Source organism: Macaca thibetana, chromosome 12 (assembly GCF_024542745.1).
Source record: "Macaca thibetana thibetana isolate TM-01 chromosome 12, ASM2454274v1, whole genome shotgun sequence".
NCBI lineage: Eukaryota > Metazoa > Chordata > Mammalia > Primates > Cercopithecidae > Macaca > Macaca thibetana.
Window position 1 is genome coordinate 15,006,103 of NC_065589.1, and position 20,072 is coordinate 15,026,174.

A 20,072-nucleotide genomic window follows, 5' to 3' on the forward strand; every position below is an offset into this window, starting at 1 on the left:
AAAACCAGATGAAAAGCAAGCCAAGAGATGCTAACATTTAGGAGAGGATCTTCATTTTCTCAGAAACCAGTTGAATCCTTGAGACTTCGGGTTAAGCCGGAACCCAAGGTTGCTGCCAGCTGCTTTTCCATCTCTCTGCAATGGCTTCTCTCCAGGAAATCACCCCGGTTTCTTGGAAACTCCCGAGATGCAAAAGAGTAAATAAGAGCATCCAAATAAAACATGTCGTTTTTGCAAAAGTGCTCACTTCCCAGCTATATTTCTGAGGGGATCTTTGTAGTAAATGACTTTTTTCTTTTTTGTTTTCCTCACAATTTTCTATGATAAGGCTTGAAGCAACACTCCCTTCTCTTCTCGCTCTGTCCTCCCTCCCGGATTGTTCACATTCACACCCACGGTGTAGATTTCCACATGTGTATTCCCTGGTTAGTTTCTCCATGGAGAGCCTCCAGCTCAGACTCTCCTGCAGACTACAAAATCCATCAGTAGCCACTCCCCATTCCATCTTCTCCCCTTGGGGTTTCAGAGACATCTCCAGTGTCACATGCTCCAGACTCAAGTCATAATTCTCCCTGCCTGATCACCAACTATCCACCAGAAAAAAAAAACTGCGTTTTTCCTGCACTGCTCCATATCCATCAAGGTACGAATCCATGTTAAAAATTATCTTTGAATCTTTCTTTTCTCTTAATTCCATTTCTAGTCTTTCACCAAATTCTGTTGCTTCTGCCTCATTAATAACTTCAAACCTATTCAAGTATCTGTAGCTCCACTGTCCCCACGATCCCAGTTCAAGCAACTCCCTGAGAAGTTGAAAATGCTCTGTTTACTCCAAATACCACAGGGACAGCTTGCAGTCATTAATAAACAACTCTAATCAGCCATAGGGACGTGGCAGCACTTTCTCTTGCTCAAATTTCTGAAGAACAATTTTACCAAGTCGGGAAAACAGGCTTTCGGCAGCGAGCCTGTTACAAAATGAATTGGAGGATGATCTCGTCTGCAGCAGAGATGCTGGCTGCTGGCTGCTGAGCACTGACTGATTGCCAGAAGCCTCTACCTCAGCACGCATGGAGAAGACCCTGCTTGCACTCGTATTTTTCTTGCCTTTTTTACAGACTTTTTGTTGGTCACAAACTCTCATGAAGTTTGTGATCCACAAACCGTGTCCACAGACACAGGTTTCTCCTTGGAGCCATAAACTCCTTTCCTTCCCATGCTGGGCCTTCATTCAGCTCAGCAAGCTTCTCTGACCTCTGGACCATGCGTCCCTCGATGTTCCCACTCTGTGCTCTCTAAATAGCCCAAAAGCTTATTCTCTAGGGAGCCCAGGCCAGGCTGTTTAGCACAGACTTGTTTCTGTTAGTCATCAATTGACATCACCTAATCAAGGACAAAAATGAATTCCTGGTGGGGCACAGTGGCTCACGTCTGTAATCCCAAGACTTTGGGAGGCCGAGACAGGAGGATTGCTTGAACTCAGGAGTTCGAGACCAGCCTGGCCAACATGATGAAACTCTGTTTCTACTAAAAATACAAAAATCAACCAGGTATCATGGCACATGCCTGTAATCCCAGCTACTCAGGAGGCTGAGGCAGGAGAATCGCTTGAACCTGGGAGGCAGAGGTTACAGTGAACCAGACCAAGAATTACATCACCAAAATGCAGACTCCTAAAAGGATTGATTTCTGCTTTTGAAATAAGCATTAAGACCTCGTGTGCAGAAGACAAATCACAATGATGTGCTTCAAATGAGGAGGGAAGGAGCAGCATCGGTGCCTTCACTGGCCAATAAATGGGACGATGGCATCTGACTTTGGCAGTGACCTTTGAATCTGCTGCCATTTACACCTCCCAGCTAGCGGGGTTACTTACTATTGCAAGCCCTTTGAAGTCAGGGACTGTGCCTTCAATATCACTGCACCTGTCGCTGAGAAGCTCTCGGATTGTTTCGTCCAGGGACTGCCTGGTGCTTTGTGGGGTTTGTAAGCCCTGTAACAACTCATGGACCTATGCACTTGCCACATAATCCCAGGGCATCTTAGGAAGAAGGAGAAGGCCGTCATGGCTAAGGACGCCTCACCACACCTCAGCTCCCAGAATGCGTCCCTAGAACTTTTAGGCCTTTTAAACTTATACTGGAATACAGTTTTACGAAAAAAATAAAACCGAAAATGTAGTGAAGACAAAGATGTCTGAAAGGAAAGTCAATATGAAATGGAGAGATTTCTCCATGTACATCAAGTCAAATGACAACAAGGAAGTGGTCATGTGTCTTCCCTCTCCTGTCTCCAGAGTTGGTACATAAGGGCCTCCCCCAGCAGAAGGAGGCATCAGACCTGCTCACCTCTCCTGAGTCCTCCCTCCTCACTTCACCTGAGTCCTCTCTACTGACACCATGGGTTGCTGTGGTTGTGGAAGTTGTGGTGGCTGCGGTAGTGGCTGCGGTGGTGGCTGTGGTGGCTGCGGTGGTGGCTGTGGTGGCTGTGGTGGTGGCTGTGGCAGCTGCACCACCTACAGGTGCTACCGGGTGGGCTGCTGCTCCAGCTGCTGCCCCTGCTGCCGCGGCTGCTGTGGGGGCTGCTGTAGCACGCCCGTGATCTGCTGTAGCACGCCCGTGATCTGCTGCTGCCGCCGCACCTGCAGCTCATGTGGCTGTGGCTGTGGGAAGGGCTGTTGCCAGCGGAAGTGCTGCTGCCAGAAGCAATGCTGCTGCTAGGCGAGGCACCTGCCTCTGGCAGCTGCTGCAGGTAACTGCTGTAGGTAAGCTTTCCCCTTCTGTCTGCCACTGACTAACAGGACACAAGCATGACCTGAACCTGTCACCTGCCTGTGAGTATTTTACATTCCTACAGTTTGTTTGTGATTCTGCCTGCATTTAATCATCACCAACAAAAATGATAACCATGCAGCTTTCTATGTTGATTACAATTCAAGTCACGACCTCAACGAAATGGAGTCAAAATAGTTAGACCTTCTTGAAATGCCTCTAAGGTTGCCTTCATTTCCATGCTGTTTTTACCGCTGCCTGGGTATATTTGTATACACAAAGCAACACTTATCTTAATAAATTATACTAAATCATTCTCAAAGAGCTATCTCTTTTGTTCTTTCCAGTCTCTAAACTGTCTGTCCATGGGGAAAAATGAGTTTTATCCCAAAAGATAAATCAAAGAATAAAAAACTAGATGAATTCTTTACAAAGACACAGATTCATGGATGATTAATCCATTGTGGGTTTGTAAAGAAGGAAGGGACTTGGGGGCACATCCTCAGCCTGACACTTCATTATCATAAACCAAAACTTTCCCCAAATCTCTCTCTTGATAGAGTCTTAGAAAGAGAAGTCTGGAGTCATAAATACCTGTTCAGACTGCAAATGGTCATATGATCATTCAGGAGCCTGGTCACCTTTGGGCAAAGATGAAATTTGGCTCTTAGCCATGTCAGGTATCATAGAAGTCCGTGGTATCAACCACTTCGAACTACAAAATTAGCTTTCACTGTAATGGGAGAATATCAGCATTAGAATCAAAATAATCATACGCCCTACTGAGAGTGTCTTCATGCGTAATAAAAAATGTCCCCGAACACCCCTTCTGCTAATTTTTCATAGAGATTCCCTGATTATTTTCTTTGCAGACTCCAGATTCTTGATTTATTGTGGCTGGTTTAGCAGCAAAGTGAGAAGGAAACGAGGTAGAGAGTGGGGAATCCCAGCTTGGGCGAGCAGTGGGGCGGGGGCCGAGGGAAGTCAAGCTCCTTGGGTGTGTCTCTAGGAGAAGCTGGTTCTTGCTGCAACCACACCAGGGCCACTTAGGGTGTTTCCTTGTTACTCTAAGCAGAGCTTGGCTCTGGATAGAAGCTTAAACAGGTTGAACTGACCACATGAATGTTATAAACACAGGGAACATGGGTCAAATAACCATGTCAAATAAGATTTCCAAAGAGGGGAAGATGTTGTCACAGAAAGACAGTTTTCCTTCCACCCTGAAATTCAGAAGAGCGGATTCGGAGGCGGGTGCGAGATGAGCCTCCCGATGTCTAAATTGACAAGGTGGTTTTGGGCACTCATCCGGCTCTGGCTCTATTCCCTTTCCAGCTCCAAGAGCCCTGTGCCTCTAGGACCCTCAGGCTACCCAAAGCCCCTTAGTTACTCTCAGCCTTTAGGATTTACCTCTGGGGTCCCACCCTCTCACTCATTCTTCCTTCCCAGTCTTCACCCGTAGAACTGCCCTCTCCTTGTGATGGTTCTCAGCTGGAAGAGTGGGGTCAGGAGAGAAGCATCAGTTCATCCATCTTACGCTAAGGCAAGGGGCATCCACTTTTTCTCATGAGGGAGGACCCCTCAAGTCGCTTTTCCCACACAGTAATGTGGACCAACCCAACGGGCAGGATTCTGGGACATGTGGCTTTTCCAGACACCAAGACCCAACACTTCTTAGGCACTTGCTCCTCCTGTCCCACTCGTTGAAAGTGTGAATTTGTTTCCAGTCAGTGTAAACAGTGGCTGTCTGCCAGGATTTGCTGGGTGTCACTACTCATGTTGACACAGATTCCTGAAAAAAGAGCCCAGGTGGCCTAGTGTAAGGTTTGTGTTGTGCGTGTGTATGTGTGTGCATATATATATACACACACACACATATTATGAGATAGTCAGATGGTCCGTCAGGCATGGCCACAAGAAGAGGCAAAGGAGGCTGGGCGCGGTAGCTCATGCCTGTAATTGTAGCACTTTGTGAGGCTGAGGCAGGCGGATCACCTGAGGTCAGAAGTTTAAGACCAGCCTGACCAATATGGTGAAACTCCAGCTCAACTAAAAAAAAAAATACACAAAAATTAGCTGGGCGTGGTGGCATGTGCCTGTAGTCCCAACTACCGGGGAAGTTGGGATAGGAGAATCACTTGAACCCATGAGGCAGAGCTTGCAGTGAGCTGAGATCGTGCCACTGCACTCCAGCCTGGGCAACAGAGCGAGACTCCATCTCAAAAATTTAAAAAATAAATAAATAAATAAAAAGAAGAGACAAAGGAGAGGTTCAGGAAAACAGTGTATTCCAATCACAGGTCCTAAGGAGATGGAGTCACCGCGTGCCAAGAGGGGGTCACATAGGAGGCGGCACCGGGGGAGTGGTCTCAGCCAGGCAGACAGGGAGAGAGGACCCACGGGCTCGCTCACAGGTGTCAGGGTGGAATATACGAGCAAGAGGTGCAGGGGTGCCCATCAGTGCATCTGAATGTTCCTGGGGCTCAGTCAGGGAAGGACAGGGAGGGGAACCTGTGGCAGGGGCTAAACATGTCACGCTGGGGCCCACCTGGGAGAGACGGGCAAAACTCACCATGCAGTGCACCGGGGACACCCGTCTGCATCTCACCTCAGCAGAGGAGTAGCTGGAGGCACCTCCCTGTAATCCAGGTGTGAATTTGAGTCTTGGTTTAGGTTGTCTGAATAATTAGCACAAATGTAGTCAACTATCCCTTACTGTGGGGGAATTTATAGGCAGGGCTTATAGGGATTTGTGAACCAAGTGACAATACTAGTAGACTGAAAAATGAAAACAGTTTGTTGGGAACAATTGAACTACAGAAATATCTTCTTTAAATTCTGACCATCTTTTCTTTTTCTTTTTTTAGTATTAAGTCCATCTGAGAAACTAGAGCCTTGGGACCCAGGGATGAGGAAACTTACCGTACAGACATGTGTGCTGACCTTCGCCCTGCGGGCCACGGCCTCTGCCATGCAACTGCACAAGCTTCAGCCTGAAACTCTCTCTGGCACCGCCCTAAACAGACCAAGTGTGAGGGAGGGAGCATGTAATGCAAAGTCCACAGAGAATAAGAAGCCACAAGATTCAGTGCTCTGAAGTCATTCTAGATGGTTTCAGGGAAGCTAGCTTCCCACCTCTGATAGGGATACCAATGGCAAATACCATACTTTGCCTAGGATGATCATTCTTTGTGCACAATGCATCCCATCCCAAAGACAGTCCACGGCAGGACTTGCTCCATCTCTGAACTGGTCTCACCCCCTTAAACCTGCCTTTATATCTAGGAGTTTCTTTATTTTATTTTATTTTTTTGAGACAGAGTCTCGCTCCATTGCCCAGGCTGGAATGCAATGGCGCTATCTCAGCTCACTGCAACCTCCACCTCCTGGGTTCAAGCGATTCTTGTGCCTCGGCCTCCCAAGTAGCTGGGATTAAAGGCATGTGCCACCGCGCCTGGCTAATTTTTGTATTTTTAGTAGAGATGAGGTTTCACCATGTTGGCCAGGCTAGTTTCAAACTCTTGACCTCAAGTGATCTACCCGCCTCAGCTTCCCAAAGTGCTGGGATCACAGGTATGAGCCAGCAGGCCTGGCCTACATCTAGGAGTCTCTTGATGAGTGTTGGTCAACAGAAAGAAGTCTCTTCTAAAAATTGTTAATGCTTTTATAGACTACTCATGGTCTGAGTCATAAAACGTCATTTGCCTTTCAATTTATACCTTCCAAGTGAATGATGATTATTGAGGATTATCTAATTATTATCTACTTTTCTCTCTGGGTATAAAAAACACCATAGATCCTATACACACAAAAATGGTTTTTCTATCAGAAATTGATTCACTTGTCCGGCAAAAGGACACAGATTAGATTATTCTAATCTCAAGTCCCCTTAGGCTTATGAATTCAAAAAAAAAAAAAAAAAAAGAAGAAATGAACGAAAACATAAATCACAGTTTAAGTTATTAAGTAATATCTGAAATGAATTAGAAAGAAACCATAAGCCTTAACAATACTCCAATCATGGTTAAATTAATTTAGACAGAAAAGCAAATAGCAACTGACTTGAAAATAAGAAGTGGGGCCCAAGGTGGATACAAGAAAGCCAGGAGGGCTAAGATAAAGCCCAAATCCAATGTTCATCAATGCCTACATAGTCAGTAAAACCTGATGGCATTAATTTTGTGGTTAGGGAAATGTGAAAGCTAACTCGATAATACCACAGTTCTAAATGTGCACTGTTGGCTGAATTTATGGTGTGGTGGGGGGTGGTAAACATTAGGCTTCTAAGAAAGGATGGAACTCTGCCCTCCAGGCAAGGAGTAAATGGCCCCAGTAGATGGAAATCTAAAGCACATGTAGTCACCCGCATTTTGCAAAGAGGTGTGTTTCTGAAAATTTGTTCGAATTAGTTCTTTGTGAATAAAACAGGATTTTGAATGCATTCAGGAAGCTTGTCTTTTTTTTGAGACAGAGTCTCGCTCTGTCACCCAGGCTGGAGTACAGTAGCACGATCTCGGCTCACTGCAACCTCTGTCTCCCGAGTTCAAGTGATTCTCCTGCCTCAGCCTCCTGAGTAGCTGGGATTACAGGTGTGCATCACCGTGCCTGGATAATTTTTTTGTATTTTTAGTAGAGATGGGGTTGCACCGTATTGGCCAGGCTGGTCTCGAACTCCCAACCTTAGGTGATCTGCCCGCCTCGACCTCCCAAAGTGCTGGGATTACAGATGTGAGCCACCACGCCCAGCCCAGCTTATCTCTTTTTAAAGGAACCTCCCATCTCAAAATTGAATACAAACTGTAGAGAAATGCTGGACATTCAAGTATTCTGTTTGGTAACTGGAGGGCACAAACAACAGAAGCAGGAAGCTACTCTCAGGGTCTTTGACTCTCTCCACTATCACTGCCCATCCATGAAAGGCTTTCTAAGAGAGATCAAGATTTTCTAGAATGTGAGATATATTCAAACCAAAATAAAGGCAAAGATAAACTTTTAGTGATATGTTTTTAGGAGATTCAGAAAGTAGCTATTGACAAATAGGAATATAAGAGAGAAAAGAAGCAGAGAAAAGCACGCACATGGAAATGAAATGATCATATACATCAAAAAGTCTGTTGGGAATCATAATCCTCATTGAGCTCAGTGATGTGGACTCTTCCTGAAGAGGTAGGTTGTCCTCACATCTTTGTTTTGGCTGCTTGATATTAGAGAGGAAACTTTTCATGTAGGAAGACTGGGAACACCCAAAGCAGAAAATACAGGAACCCAGATTTCAGGAGCAAAGTCACAGTCCAAGAGCATAAGTGCTAGGATACCCAGAGGACAGGTAAGGCAGGTGAATGGGGTGAAGGAAAGTCCCCAGCATATCCTGCCACAGGACAGAGGCCAGGCCAGCCCACCTAGCAGCAGCATTGCTTCTGGCAGCAGCCCTTCTGCTGGCAACAGCCCTTCCCACAGCCACAGCCACATGAGCTGCAGGTGCGGCGGCAGCAACAGATCACGGGCGTGCTACAGCAGCCCCCACAGCAGCCGCGGCAGCAGGGGCAGCAGCTGGAGCAGCAGCCCACCCGGTAGCACCTGCAGGTGGTGCAGCTGCCACAGCCACCACCACAGCAAACACAGCCACCACCGCAGCCACCACTGCAGCCACCACCACAGCCACCACCGCAGCCACCACAACTTCCACAACCACAGCAACCCATGGTGTCAGTAGAGAGGACTCAGGAGAAGTGAGCAGAGAGGACTCAGGAGAGGTGAGGAGGTCTGATGCCTCCTTCTGCTGGGGGTGGAGCTTATATACTAACTCTGGGGAAGAATGTTGACCTAAGACTCAGTGCTACTTCCCTGTTGTTTATGCAAATCTCCAAGGCAGAATCTCACATGATCTTTTGTGCGCTTCCTTAACGGGTCCTTCTGACTTCAAAATCTTGCTAAATTTAGGTTTCACTTGTTTTTTTAAAGCCATCTATAATATAGAACAGTAAACATCTAACAACTCCCTTTTCTTTTTTTGGTAATTGTAAAAGTCATAGTGGGATTACAATTTCCCTAGCTATTGTACATTTCTCCATTGTATCAGCCCAGGACAAAGATCTTTCATTCCGACATTATTTGTAACTATTTATTAATTTGCAAAACATCCCTTCAGATGGAGGAGAGCACTTTGAATACAGAAAAGGAAAGAGTGGTCTCAGGTTATGTTATTTTGTCCTCCCTAGGCAGAGCTCCTCGGCTATTTGCTAACCCTGTACCATTAGTCAGGACTCTCTGACTCAGAGAAGAGGGGATCCTGCATTATCACGGGTTATGACAGGGCATCCTTCGTGTTGTGCAGATGATAAAAGCACATCCTGAGCAGAACGTTGCCAAGTCACTTGCCAAACTCAATGAGGCTTCTGTTATCATCAGCCTGTTAAGGAAGGAGGATAATGCTGAAGGCATGTTTCTGGTAGTCCCCTGGTGCCTGGTTGATCCTGGACCAGTCCCCCATGGAATGCTTACTCGAAATGATTAGTTCTAGTTGGTCATCCCTATGCAGACTACTCTTTCCTGTCAAAGGAAAAATGAAAATGAAAAACAGAATAGTGAAGGCCATCAATGAAATCTACAGGTTCTAGCCCTGTGTGTCTGTTCTCAGAATACGGTGCTCTTATCAGTCACCCCAGGCCATGCCAAGGAGCACAAGACAAGGAGAACCCAAGAGTCTTCTCAAGTCCCCACAGGACCCAGAGTTGGAGGAACTATGGTTCCCCTGAATGATGGCAAATTTTGTGTGTCCACTTGACTGGGTTAAGGAATGTCCTGATAGCTGGTCTCTGGATATGTCTGGGAGGATGTTTCTAGAAGAGATTAGCTTTTGACTAATGCTGTGTACTGAGGAAAGAAGATCACCTTCACCAACATGGGTGGGCATTGCTATGGTCTGAATGTGTTCCCCGAAAGTCAGGTGTTGGAAACAATCCCAATGCAACAATGTTGGAAGGTGGGGCTTAATGGGAGGTGTTCAGATCGTGAGGACTCTGCCCTCATGAAGGAATTGATACCACTATAAAAAGGGCCTGTGAGGCCATGTGTGGTGGCTCAAGACCATAATCCTAACACTTTGGGAGGCCGAGGTGGGTGGATCACTTTAGGACAGGAGTTCGAGACCAGCCTCGCCAACATGATGAAACCCCATCTCTACTAAAAGTACAAAAATTAGCCAGGCATGGTGGTGGACGCCTGCAATCTCAGCTACTCAGGAGGCTGAGTCAGGAGAATCACTTGAACCTGGGAGGTGGAGGTTGCGAGTGCACTGAGATTGCACTCCAGCCTGGGTGACAGAGCCAGACTCCGTCTCAAAAAAAAAAAAAAGACAAGGGCCTGTGAGAGTGAGTTCAGCCTCTTCTGCTCTTCTGCCAAGTGAGGACACATAGTTTATCTCTCTCTTGCCCTTTTGTCTTCCACCGTGTGAAGATGCAGAAAGGCCTCACCAGATGCCAGTGCTTTAATCTTGGATTTCCCAGCCTCCAGAGCTGTAAGAGAATAAATTTCTGTTTATAAATTACCCACTCTCAGGTATTCCATTATAGCAACAAAAAATGGACTAAGACAGGTATCATCCAGTCCATTAAGGGCCCAAATAGAACAAAAAGATAGAGTGAGGGGAATTCTCTCTCCCTCCTCTTAAGCTAGAACATCCATCCCCTGCTCTCAGACATCAGCACCCTGGTTCTCGAGTCTCAGTCGGACTCTGATTGGGACCTACACCATTGGCTGCGGTGTTCTCAGCCCCTCTGACTCGGACTGAATTGCACCACTGGATTTCCTGGCAGAGAGCGGATCATGGGACTTCTTGGCATCCATAATCACATGAGTCAATTCCCATAATAAATCTCATTTATCTAGTCATGTTTCCTACTGATTCTGTTTCTCAGAACCCTGATTAATACACCCTAGAATAATATTATGATCTGGATTTTTTTTTTTTTTTTTTTTAAGTTGGAGTCTTACTCTGTGGCCCGGACTGGAGTGCAGTGATGTGATCTTGGCTCACTGCAATCTCCGCCTCCCATGTTCAACAATTCTCCTGCCTCAGCCTCCCAAGTAGCTGGAACTACAGGTGCCCGCCACCACACCTGGCTAATTTTTTGTATTTTAGTAGAGATGGGGTTTCACCATTTGCCCAGGCTGGTCTTGAACTCCTGAGCTCAGACAATCTGCCCGCCTCCCAAAGTGCTAGGATTACAGGCATGAGCCACCACACCCAGCCATATGAGCTCGATCTTTAACACTGGCCTTTCTTGAGATTAATTTTTAGATACTGTACAAGAAGTCTTAAAGATGACTTTTTTGAGAGTGCAACTGTGTACTACTTTTCAAACCAGAAAGATAATGAAGTGGTTCAGCACTGTGGTTCTGTTGCACAGTCCTCTAAGGCCTGCCTACACTTAGTTGGCTTCAGGTACCATGTTGCAACGATGACCCCCTGTGTAAAATTGTCAGTTTTTGGTTGATATTTTTCCCACCAATTTTGGAATGTAATAATTTCCTGCCAATGTTTGGTAATTTTTTTCAATATTCCAGATTAAAGACAGAACAGTTAAATTGCTTCAATAACTATATTGTAAAACACACATTGAACAGGCATTTCTTTCATGCCTTCACCTGGTATACATTTCTTTCCATCTCTCTAATCTCCAGGATTGTCTGTTTTTACTTAAAGAGGCCCATGAACCTCTACTTTGATATACCATAATACTTTCCCATCATATAAACTTGCAGAGAGCAATTTAACAGTTGTTGGATTTGTCCTCCTCTTAACAGACAGTGGCTCTGCAGGGCACTGTGAGAACCTAACAAGATGAATCCACAAGCTCCCAGTCTGATAAGAAATGCATGAAAAGAAATTCCAATAAAAGCACCTGCAACAAGAACCCTACCGATTGATTTTCTTAGATGTATGGGGAAAAATAAATCAAGTCTGAGTGTCTATGGGAGAAGGGGAATTGGAAGGACTCTGACAGGGACTGTCTATCACAGGAAAGGGCTTCGGTAAAGATTGGAGACAGGGGGCTAGGCGCGGTGGCTCATGCCTATAATCCCAGCACTTTGGGAGGGCAAGGCGGGCAGATCACCTGAGGTCAGGGTTTGAGACCAGCCTGGCCAACATGGCAAAACCCCGTCTCTACTAAAAATACAAAAAATAGCCAAGCATGGTGGCAGGTGCTTGTAACCTCAGTTACTTGGGAGGCTGAGGCAGGAGAATCAGTTGAACCCAGGAGGCAGAGGTTGCCGTGAGCCAAGATCGCACCATTGCACTCCAGCCTAGGCAAAACTCCATCTCAAAAAAAAAAAAAGACTGGAGACAGGGAAATATGAGGAGTAGTCGAGAATCACCTACTTGCCATTGCTCACTGTTCTCCTACCAATCCTCCATACAATTAGATCAAAATGTAAATTTCTACATGCACTGAATGTGCTAAAAAGTGTATTTATTACAAGTCAAGTAGGGAGAATTGTTTCATTAGGTTTCCCCACCCCCACAGCCAACTTTCAAACCAGGTATTCAGATAATTAATGAGGTATGAACAAGTATCACAGTAATGTGGAAATTGCCATTCAGAGGCTGCGCTCTTGATTGAATTGATCTCGAATGGATTAACAACAATTAAAAGTTTCTTGTCTCTAAACAAAGTTGAATTATTTGTTTGTATCTTTAATATTGTAACTCTGTACTTTTTCTATATTTTGTAAGTAGTGGGAGAGCACGCTTATTTAAAAAAAAAAAAAAGTAATCTGCTTCTCTTTCCTTCTTACAGGAAAGGAAAGAAGGTTTCTGTACACTGCTACACTGCCCTAGAGGAAAACTAGACATCAATGGACGTGGCAAAAGATGTCCATTAAAGACACTTTACAGAGCCAAAGAATGATGGATTGGATGGGTTAAGTTGAGAAAAGATAGACAGAGGTTGAAGGAATCTGGCCTCAGGGCACTCCAACATTCTGGTGAATCCTGAACCACCATGTATATATATATAATATACATTATATGTTATATATGTTATATAAATGGGGGTGTGTGTGTGTGTATATAGATGTACTTTTTTTTTTAAGACAGAGTTTTGCTCTTGTTGCCCAGGCTGGAGTGCAATGGCACAATCTCGGCTCACTGCAACCTCTGCGTCCCAGGTTCAAGCAATTCTTCTGCCTCAGCGCCATGCATAGATGTTTGATTTCAGATGGAGGGGGTACATGTGTAGGCTTGTTGCATGGATATATTGCCCACCACCATATTAATACTAACAACAATGCCTTCCATTGTAAGAGGAATCCAAAGACTAATGACCCAAAGACTGGACCAGACTCCCACACAGATCACACATACCGTCTAATAGGTTCTTTGCTTTTCTTGAACTTTTAAACGAAAATTAGAAAAAAAAAATGATACTGGGCAATGACTAGAACTCATTCAAAGTGTATCTGCATTCAGATTCACCGACATACAGGCAGGCAGCTCAGCTCGGCTTCATGGGATACATAGCGGTCCCAAGCCCCAATCAGCCAACCTGTAACATCCAGGTCATTGGAAACCACAGGGGATTCACATATGTGACCTATTAGTCAGTAGCATAAGTTCCTACATAAAGCGTGGCTCAAGTGCATAAGCAAGCCAGTTAAATACAACCAGGTGTTGCCGTCCTAAACAGAGGAGGCTATTCAGTGCCTCTATCCATTAACTTCCTGCTTGTAATCCTATTGTGAAAGATAAACATTTGAGCAAAATAAAACCTAATCAACAAGCATTTGCTGAACCCTTGTAATGTGCAGGACAATACAGGTGACATAAAGATATATATGTCTAAATTACTTCAAATTAATAAGAGCGACGATAGCAGGCACAGTGGCTCACACATGTAATCCCAGCACTTTGGGAGGCCGATGGGGGTGGATCACCTGAGGTCAGGAGTTCAAGACCAGTCTGGCCAACACGATGAAACCCCATCTCTACCAAAAATACAAGTGGGAGCCTGTAATCCCAGCTACTCGGGAGGCTGAGGCAGGAGAATGGCTTGAACCAGGGAGGCAGAGGTTGCAGTGAGCTGAGATCATGCTATTGTACTCCAGCCTGGGTGGCAAGAGTAAAACTCCATTGCACTCCAGCCTGGGCAATAAGAGTGAAACTTTGTCTCACATAAATACATAAATAAGAGATATGAAAAGAAATAGTTAGGAAAAGTAAGGAAGAAAAAAGATTTAACTAGTAGCCCAATAAGAGTTGCCTCAAAGTAGTTGCTGGTGAATATTAAGACTTAACAAGAGAACAGACAAACTACTTCCAATTGGATAGTGAAGAAAGGGAGGTTTTATGAAGAAGGCAGAGCCTTCTTGAATGGAAAACTGCACTTGAAAAGGTGGAGAGGAAGGAGAAGCAGAGGGTAGAGGGTGTGGTGCAGTGCAGTCTGGCATCATCCTGTGTAAACTGATCCTCTGCCTCTAGAAAGATGTGATCTGATCTTTTTATACCTGAATTCCATGATGGAAAAATAATATCCATTATCATAGGGTTATTATGAAATGTAAATGTGATAACACGTATAAAGCACACAGAATAGGGCTTGGAACATAGTAAGCACTCAATAAATGTTAGTTATTTTTAGAATTTTAAGGTAGGTTACATGTTGTTAAGGGAAAATAGAAGACTTATTCAGGAAACAGGAAGGAAAGCAATTTACCTACAGTGGAAAGTTTATCCAATGGAGTTAGTAGATATTTAAGCTGGAAATAAAATTTGAGAGTAGTTATGAACTTTAGACTGTGAAGACTTTGATATTCCTTTTGTAAGTGAATTATATAGCACAATAAAAGATGGCTTTTCAGGAAGATACATCTGACAGCAGCTTGTAGGATCAAATTAAAAAAGAAAACCTAGAGATGGGTCAGTTAGATGGCTTGAGAGAACTTCATTCCCATTAAAAATTCTCAAATGCCAACAGTCTTCTCGAAATTCTTGTTCATCGTACTCTATTACACTAATGAATACAACAAAGATAATTCCCCAAAGCGGTTACAGTCAACCACAGAAACACGAGCTGAACATGTGCCCTGTTATTCTTTGCCGACAGAACAATCACACCGTATTGCACGCTGCTTTGCCAGGTGTTGTGCTGGGTGCTGGGCATGGGTGGGAGTGAGAGGGATGATCTACGAAGGTGACTGAGGGCCTCATGACGGCACGTGTGTGCATGAACTGGGGACGATAAAGATGGGAGATGAGGAAACGGAAAAAGGAAATGGTTCTCATAGGCTCAGGGCAGAATGAGATGTTCCTACTCCAATGTCAAAAAGTTTTGTTAGAGATATGTGAGGGGCCCATGGGTCACTGGGAGAGCAGTCGCAGGCCCTGTCTATGGAGGGAGACGAGATCTGAGCTGAATCCTGAAGAATGAGAGGAGAACCCACTCCCTGAAGGAGCTCTGGCGCCCCACGTGGTCCTGCCAAGATCAGAGTCTACCAGGACATTGGAGCACAAAGAATGTGTTCTCCCAGTTGCTAAGAAAGTCAAATCTATATTACGAGTATTTCCATAATGCTCAAACCTTTCTGGTTCTCTCTGGAAATCTTTCTGAATTCTTCTAATGTTGCGGGCACAATTCTGGGTATTTTACATGTATCATTTGATTTAATTCTTGAAATAACTTTGCAAAGCATATACTGTTTTTTGTTTTGTTTTGTTTTGTTTTGTTTTGTTTTTGAGATGGAGTCTCGCTCTGTCGCCCAGGCTGGAGTGCAGTGGCGCAATCTCGGCTCACTGCAAGCTCCGCCTCCCGGGTTCACGTCATTCTCCCGCCTCAGCCTCCGGAGTAGCTGGGACTACAGGCGCCCGCCACCTCGCCCGGCTAGTTTTTTGTATTTTTAGTAGAGACGGGGTTTCACCGTGGTCTCGATCTCCTGACCTTGTGATCCGCCCGCCTCGGCCTCCCAAAGTGCTGGGATTACAGGCGTGAACCACCGCGCCCGGCCAGCATATACTGTTAATACTCTCATTTTACAGATAAAAAAACCCCCAAAACTAAAAACATTGTCCAAGATCACAAGGAAATTGGAGAGTTGGAAACAGGTCCAGGCAGGCTGACCTCAGAGTCAGTCCTCTTAACCACTGTGCAACATTGCACTTACCTTTGCCGTCAATGTCGAGACCGGGGGTCAACAAACTGATGCCCACTTTTGCCCTGCCACCTGCTTTTGTACACAGTATTTTCTTGGAACACAGCCACTTACACACTTAATTGTTGTCAGTGGCTGTTTTAAAGGCAGAATGGCTGAGTTGACAAGTTGCAGCAAATCATGTGGCCTGCAAAGCTGAAAATATTTACATCCGATACTTTACAGAAAAAAATTGCCACAGCGTACTCTAGATCATGAAGAACATTTAGTCAAAAAAAGATTTTTGAGTGCAAGCAAATTGCCTTGGACCTAATACACTGTGGTGAGCTGTAATCCAATGCGAGTTTGGCAAATTTGTTCTTTCTCTCACCTTGAATGAGCATGACACTTCTCTAAGCTTTTGTAGCCCACCTCCCTCCTAAGTGGAAGCTGTTTTGTTGCCATAACCAGTGTTAGGATGACTTTCCTATTTATTTATTTATTTATTTATTTATTTATTTAGAGACAGGGTCTCACTCTGTTGCTCAAGCTGACTGCTGTGGAGTGATCACAGCTCACTATAGCCTCGATTTCCTGGGCTCAAGCAATTCTCCTGCCTCAGCCTCCCAGGTTGCTGGGAGTACAGGCATGCACCACTATGCCCAGCTAATTTTTGATTATTTTTAAAGACAGGGTCTCACTCTATTGCCCAGGCTGGTCTCAAACTCCTGGACTCAAGTGATTCTCCCAGCTCAGCCTCCCAAAGTGCTGGGATTACAGGCTTGAGCCACCACACCCAGCCCCAACTTTCTTATTTATTCATAAGTCTTTATGACTACTGATGCCTAGTAGTGGTCTCGGAGGCCATGCCAAGGACACCAGCAAGGACGTGAGCTACATGGAACCACCCCACCCCCCACAGTGCTCAACCTCCTTGTTCTAGCAACACTTTCCAGTCATTTCAGAAACCACTGAGCACAGCAAGGTAGAGGCTACATCCGTTCCCCCTTCCTTTGGGGCTCATTTTTCATTTCCTAGATAATTTTTTTTTTTTTAGATAGTGTCTCACTCTGTCACCCAGGCTGGAGCGCAGTGATGTTGTCACAGCTCATTGCAGCCTCCGCCTCCTGAGATCAAGTGATCCTCCTGCCTCAGCCTCCCGAGTAGCTGAGACCATAGGAGCACTTCACCATACCCAGCTAACACTTTGGTTTTTTGCAGTGATGAGGTCTCCTATATTGCCCAGGCTGGTCCTAAACAACTGCTCCCAAAGGATCCACCCGTCTTGGGCTCCCAAAGTGCTGGGACTACAGACATGAGCCACCACACCTGGCCTCCTAGACACATTTCAAGGAGAAACAGAAACCTATCACCACCATCAACTCGCACCACCCTCAATCCCACCCTAGAAAATCCTTAGGAGAATCCGAGTACACAGACCCCACAGGTAAGACATCATGTCAGGGCAGCAGCACAGGGGGCTGTGTGCCTCTCTGATTAACAGCTACAGGTTCAGGGGCTGGGCCCATGGCCAGCTTCAGGAGGGTGCAGGAGTGTGAGGGCCAGAATGGGACTCACAGCATAGGGACAGATGAGCCGACGAAGGAACTGATTTTTTAAAAAAATGACTAATGAAGAGATTTTTGTGACACACCAAGTCATTTTATTGGGAAATTTTAAAGAGCCAGTATAGACAAAAGCAATGGAAAAGATTGCACACACGCAGTGAACAGAAAAATGGTGAAATCCAGGACTGACCATTTAGGAAAGATTGTACATTATAAAATAAGAAAACACTAGTTTCCTGGTTGGCTCTGACTTTATCCAGTTATCACTGGTGGCTTGGTTGCCCGTTTGTTTCACATTGTGTGGTCTGGGCAAGTCTGTGCAGAGTGTGGGCAAAGGAAAATCCCGGAAGGGCAAAGCACAAGGCACATGAAGCAGAAGCCAAGGGGATCTGCTGGTGACAGATAGGTTAGAAAAAGGATTAGACAGAATGGGGTTAAGCAGAGCCTTGCCAGCGGGAGACAGCGAGGGTTACCACAGCTCCTGGGCAGGGGTGGAGCCAGGCCGGCCGCCTAGCAGCAGCATTGCTTCTGGCAGCAGCATTTCTGCTGGCAACAGCCCTTCTGCTGGCAACAGCCTTTCCCACAGCCGCAGCCACACGAGCTGCAGGTGCGGCGGCAGCAGCAGATCACGGGCGTGCTACAGCAGCCCCCACAGCAGCCGCGGCAGCAGGGGCAGCAGCTGGAGCAGCAGCCCACCCGGTAGCACCTGTAGGTGGTGCAGCTGCCACAGCCACCACCACAGCCAACACAGCCACCACCACAGCCACCACCGCAGCCACCACCACAGCCACCACAGCCACCACAATTTCCACAACCACAGCAACCCATGGTGTCAGTAGAGAGGACTCAGGAGAAGTGAGGATGGAGGACTCAGGAGAGGTGAGGAGGTCTGATGCCTCCTTCTGCTCGGGGGAGGCCCTTATGTACCAACTCTGGGGAGAGGAGAGGGAAGACACATGACCATTTCCTTGTTATTGTTTATTCCAGTTTCCGCAGGGAAACCTCCTGTTGATGTCCCTATTAGGTACCTTTCATCTCATTAAGGCACTTATCTTCAATTCAGCTAAATTAACCTCTGTTTCATCCAGTGGGAATATTCAGCCAAGGACCTATCCCTATTTTCAAATACAGCCAGTCTTGAATAGATGAGCCAGAGAGATATATCTGTCATTGATGGTTTCCTTGCTCACTAATCTTTTCCCAGGAGAATCACATATTTCCCTGGACATCGCCCCAGAAAAAATTCCTAGGGTTTACTTGATTAGGAGAAGGAGAGCACAGAAGCTAACATAAAGGAAGTTCCCCATCTTTGCTATTTTCTCTCTGGTCTGGAAGTCACAATTCAAAGAGGCCACCTGCATCTGGGTTAGTGGCTATGTCTGATTCTTCTACCTGGGAGAGCCCTCAGCACACACAGTGAGCTCATTCAGGGAATTATCAAGATCAGCCTCACTAGGGAAGCCCACAGCCCTCAGACCCAGCTTCAGTACCTTCTGGTCCTCGGGTTTCTGCCTCCTAATGAATTCTTCTCACACGAGTCACATGTTGCAGGTCCTACTTTAATGACACAGCTGGCAGCAAGGCAACTCCGAGGTAAGGGTCCAGAGGCCCCAGGAAGCTTCGCTGCCCCAAAGACAGCCTCATCTGGCCTTGCAATGTTGCTCAGAACTCAGGAAGAAGGGGACTAATCAGTGGCGGGCTTCCCAAAACATGTTTGCTAGAAGATTCCTTTCACAGGACATTAAAAGGCAACACACAAAAAAGGTTTGACTGTTTTTGAGAAATAATGAATTTAAATAAAACCCAACAGACTTTTTGACTCTGTTCTTCGCAGTGGCTTGCCTTTGTCACGTGCTCTGTGACTCTCTAAGTGGGAGGGGGAGTAGGCGGCACCCCGCACCCTGGACCGAACTTCCTTTCAGTCTGGAAAGCAAGGCTTTCATTTACTTCTCAGGCGTGGAGTCCCAGGACGTCCCACGTTCAGATTTTGATGGTGGATTTAGAAAAGCACATTCACACATTGACCAAAGAGAAGAGAAATGGTAGAGCCGCAGTTCTCAAACGTATTACTCTCTGGATCCCTATGCTCCTAAAAAGTATTGAGAACTCCAATTTGTCCTTGTTATATGGCTTTTATCTATAGATATTTAATGCATTCTAAGTTAACACTGAGACTTTTAAAAAGTTTATTAATTCATTTTAAAATAACAATGTAAGCCCGTTATGTGATCACCTATATAATACATTTTGGGGGAAAAAACACTGCATTTTCCAAAATAAAAAAAAATAATAAGTACAGTGGCCATTATTTTATATTTTTGCCAATTTCTTTTTTTTTTTTTTTTTTTTTTTTTTTTGAGACGGAGTCTCGCTCTGTCGCCCAGGCTGGAGTGCAGTGGCCGGATCTCAGCTCACTGCAAGCTCCGCCTCCCGGGTTCACGCCATTCTCCTGCCTCAGCCTCCCCAGTAGCTGGGACTACAGGCGCCCGCCACCTCCCCCGGCTAGTTTTTTGTATTTTTTTTAGTAGAGACGGGGTTTCACTGTGTTAGCCAGGATGGTCTCGATCTCCTGACCTCGTGATCCACCCGTCTCGGCCTCCCAAAATGCTGG

At 45.7% G+C, this 20,072-nt stretch overlaps 4 protein-coding genes and 1 pseudogene across 5 annotated transcripts in view; 2 read left to right on the forward strand and 3 right to left on the reverse strand.

Annotated features, from left to right (window-relative positions):
• The window catches only part of LOC126932867 (thiamine transporter 2-like), a 42,214-nt pseudogene extending 36,300 nt beyond the window's left edge, over window positions 1-5,914 (forward strand).
• Window positions 1-20,072, reverse strand: part of LOC126932880 (COP9 signalosome complex subunit 9-like) — a 249,397-nt gene that overhangs the window by 33,338 nt on the left and 195,987 nt on the right. The gene's annotated exons all lie outside the window — the stretch shown is intronic.
• LOC126932873 (small cysteine and glycine repeat-containing protein 7-like) lies at window positions 2,400-2,720 on the forward strand. Its single transcript, XM_050752128.1, has one exon. It carries the CDS (start codon window positions 2,400-2,402, stop codon window positions 2,718-2,720), a length of 321 nt encoding a protein of 106 aa, XP_050608085.1.
• LOC126932877 (small cysteine and glycine repeat-containing protein 7) lies at window positions 8,168-8,470 on the reverse strand. Its single transcript, XM_050752131.1, has one exon. It carries the CDS (start codon window positions 8,468-8,470, stop codon window positions 8,168-8,170), a length of 303 nt encoding a protein of 100 aa, XP_050608088.1.
• Window positions 17,972-18,289, reverse strand: LOC126932875 (small cysteine and glycine repeat-containing protein 8-like). Its single transcript, XM_050752129.1, has one exon. The coding sequence runs from the start codon at window positions 18,287-18,289 to the stop codon at window positions 17,972-17,974; it is 318 nt and encodes a 105-aa protein (XP_050608086.1).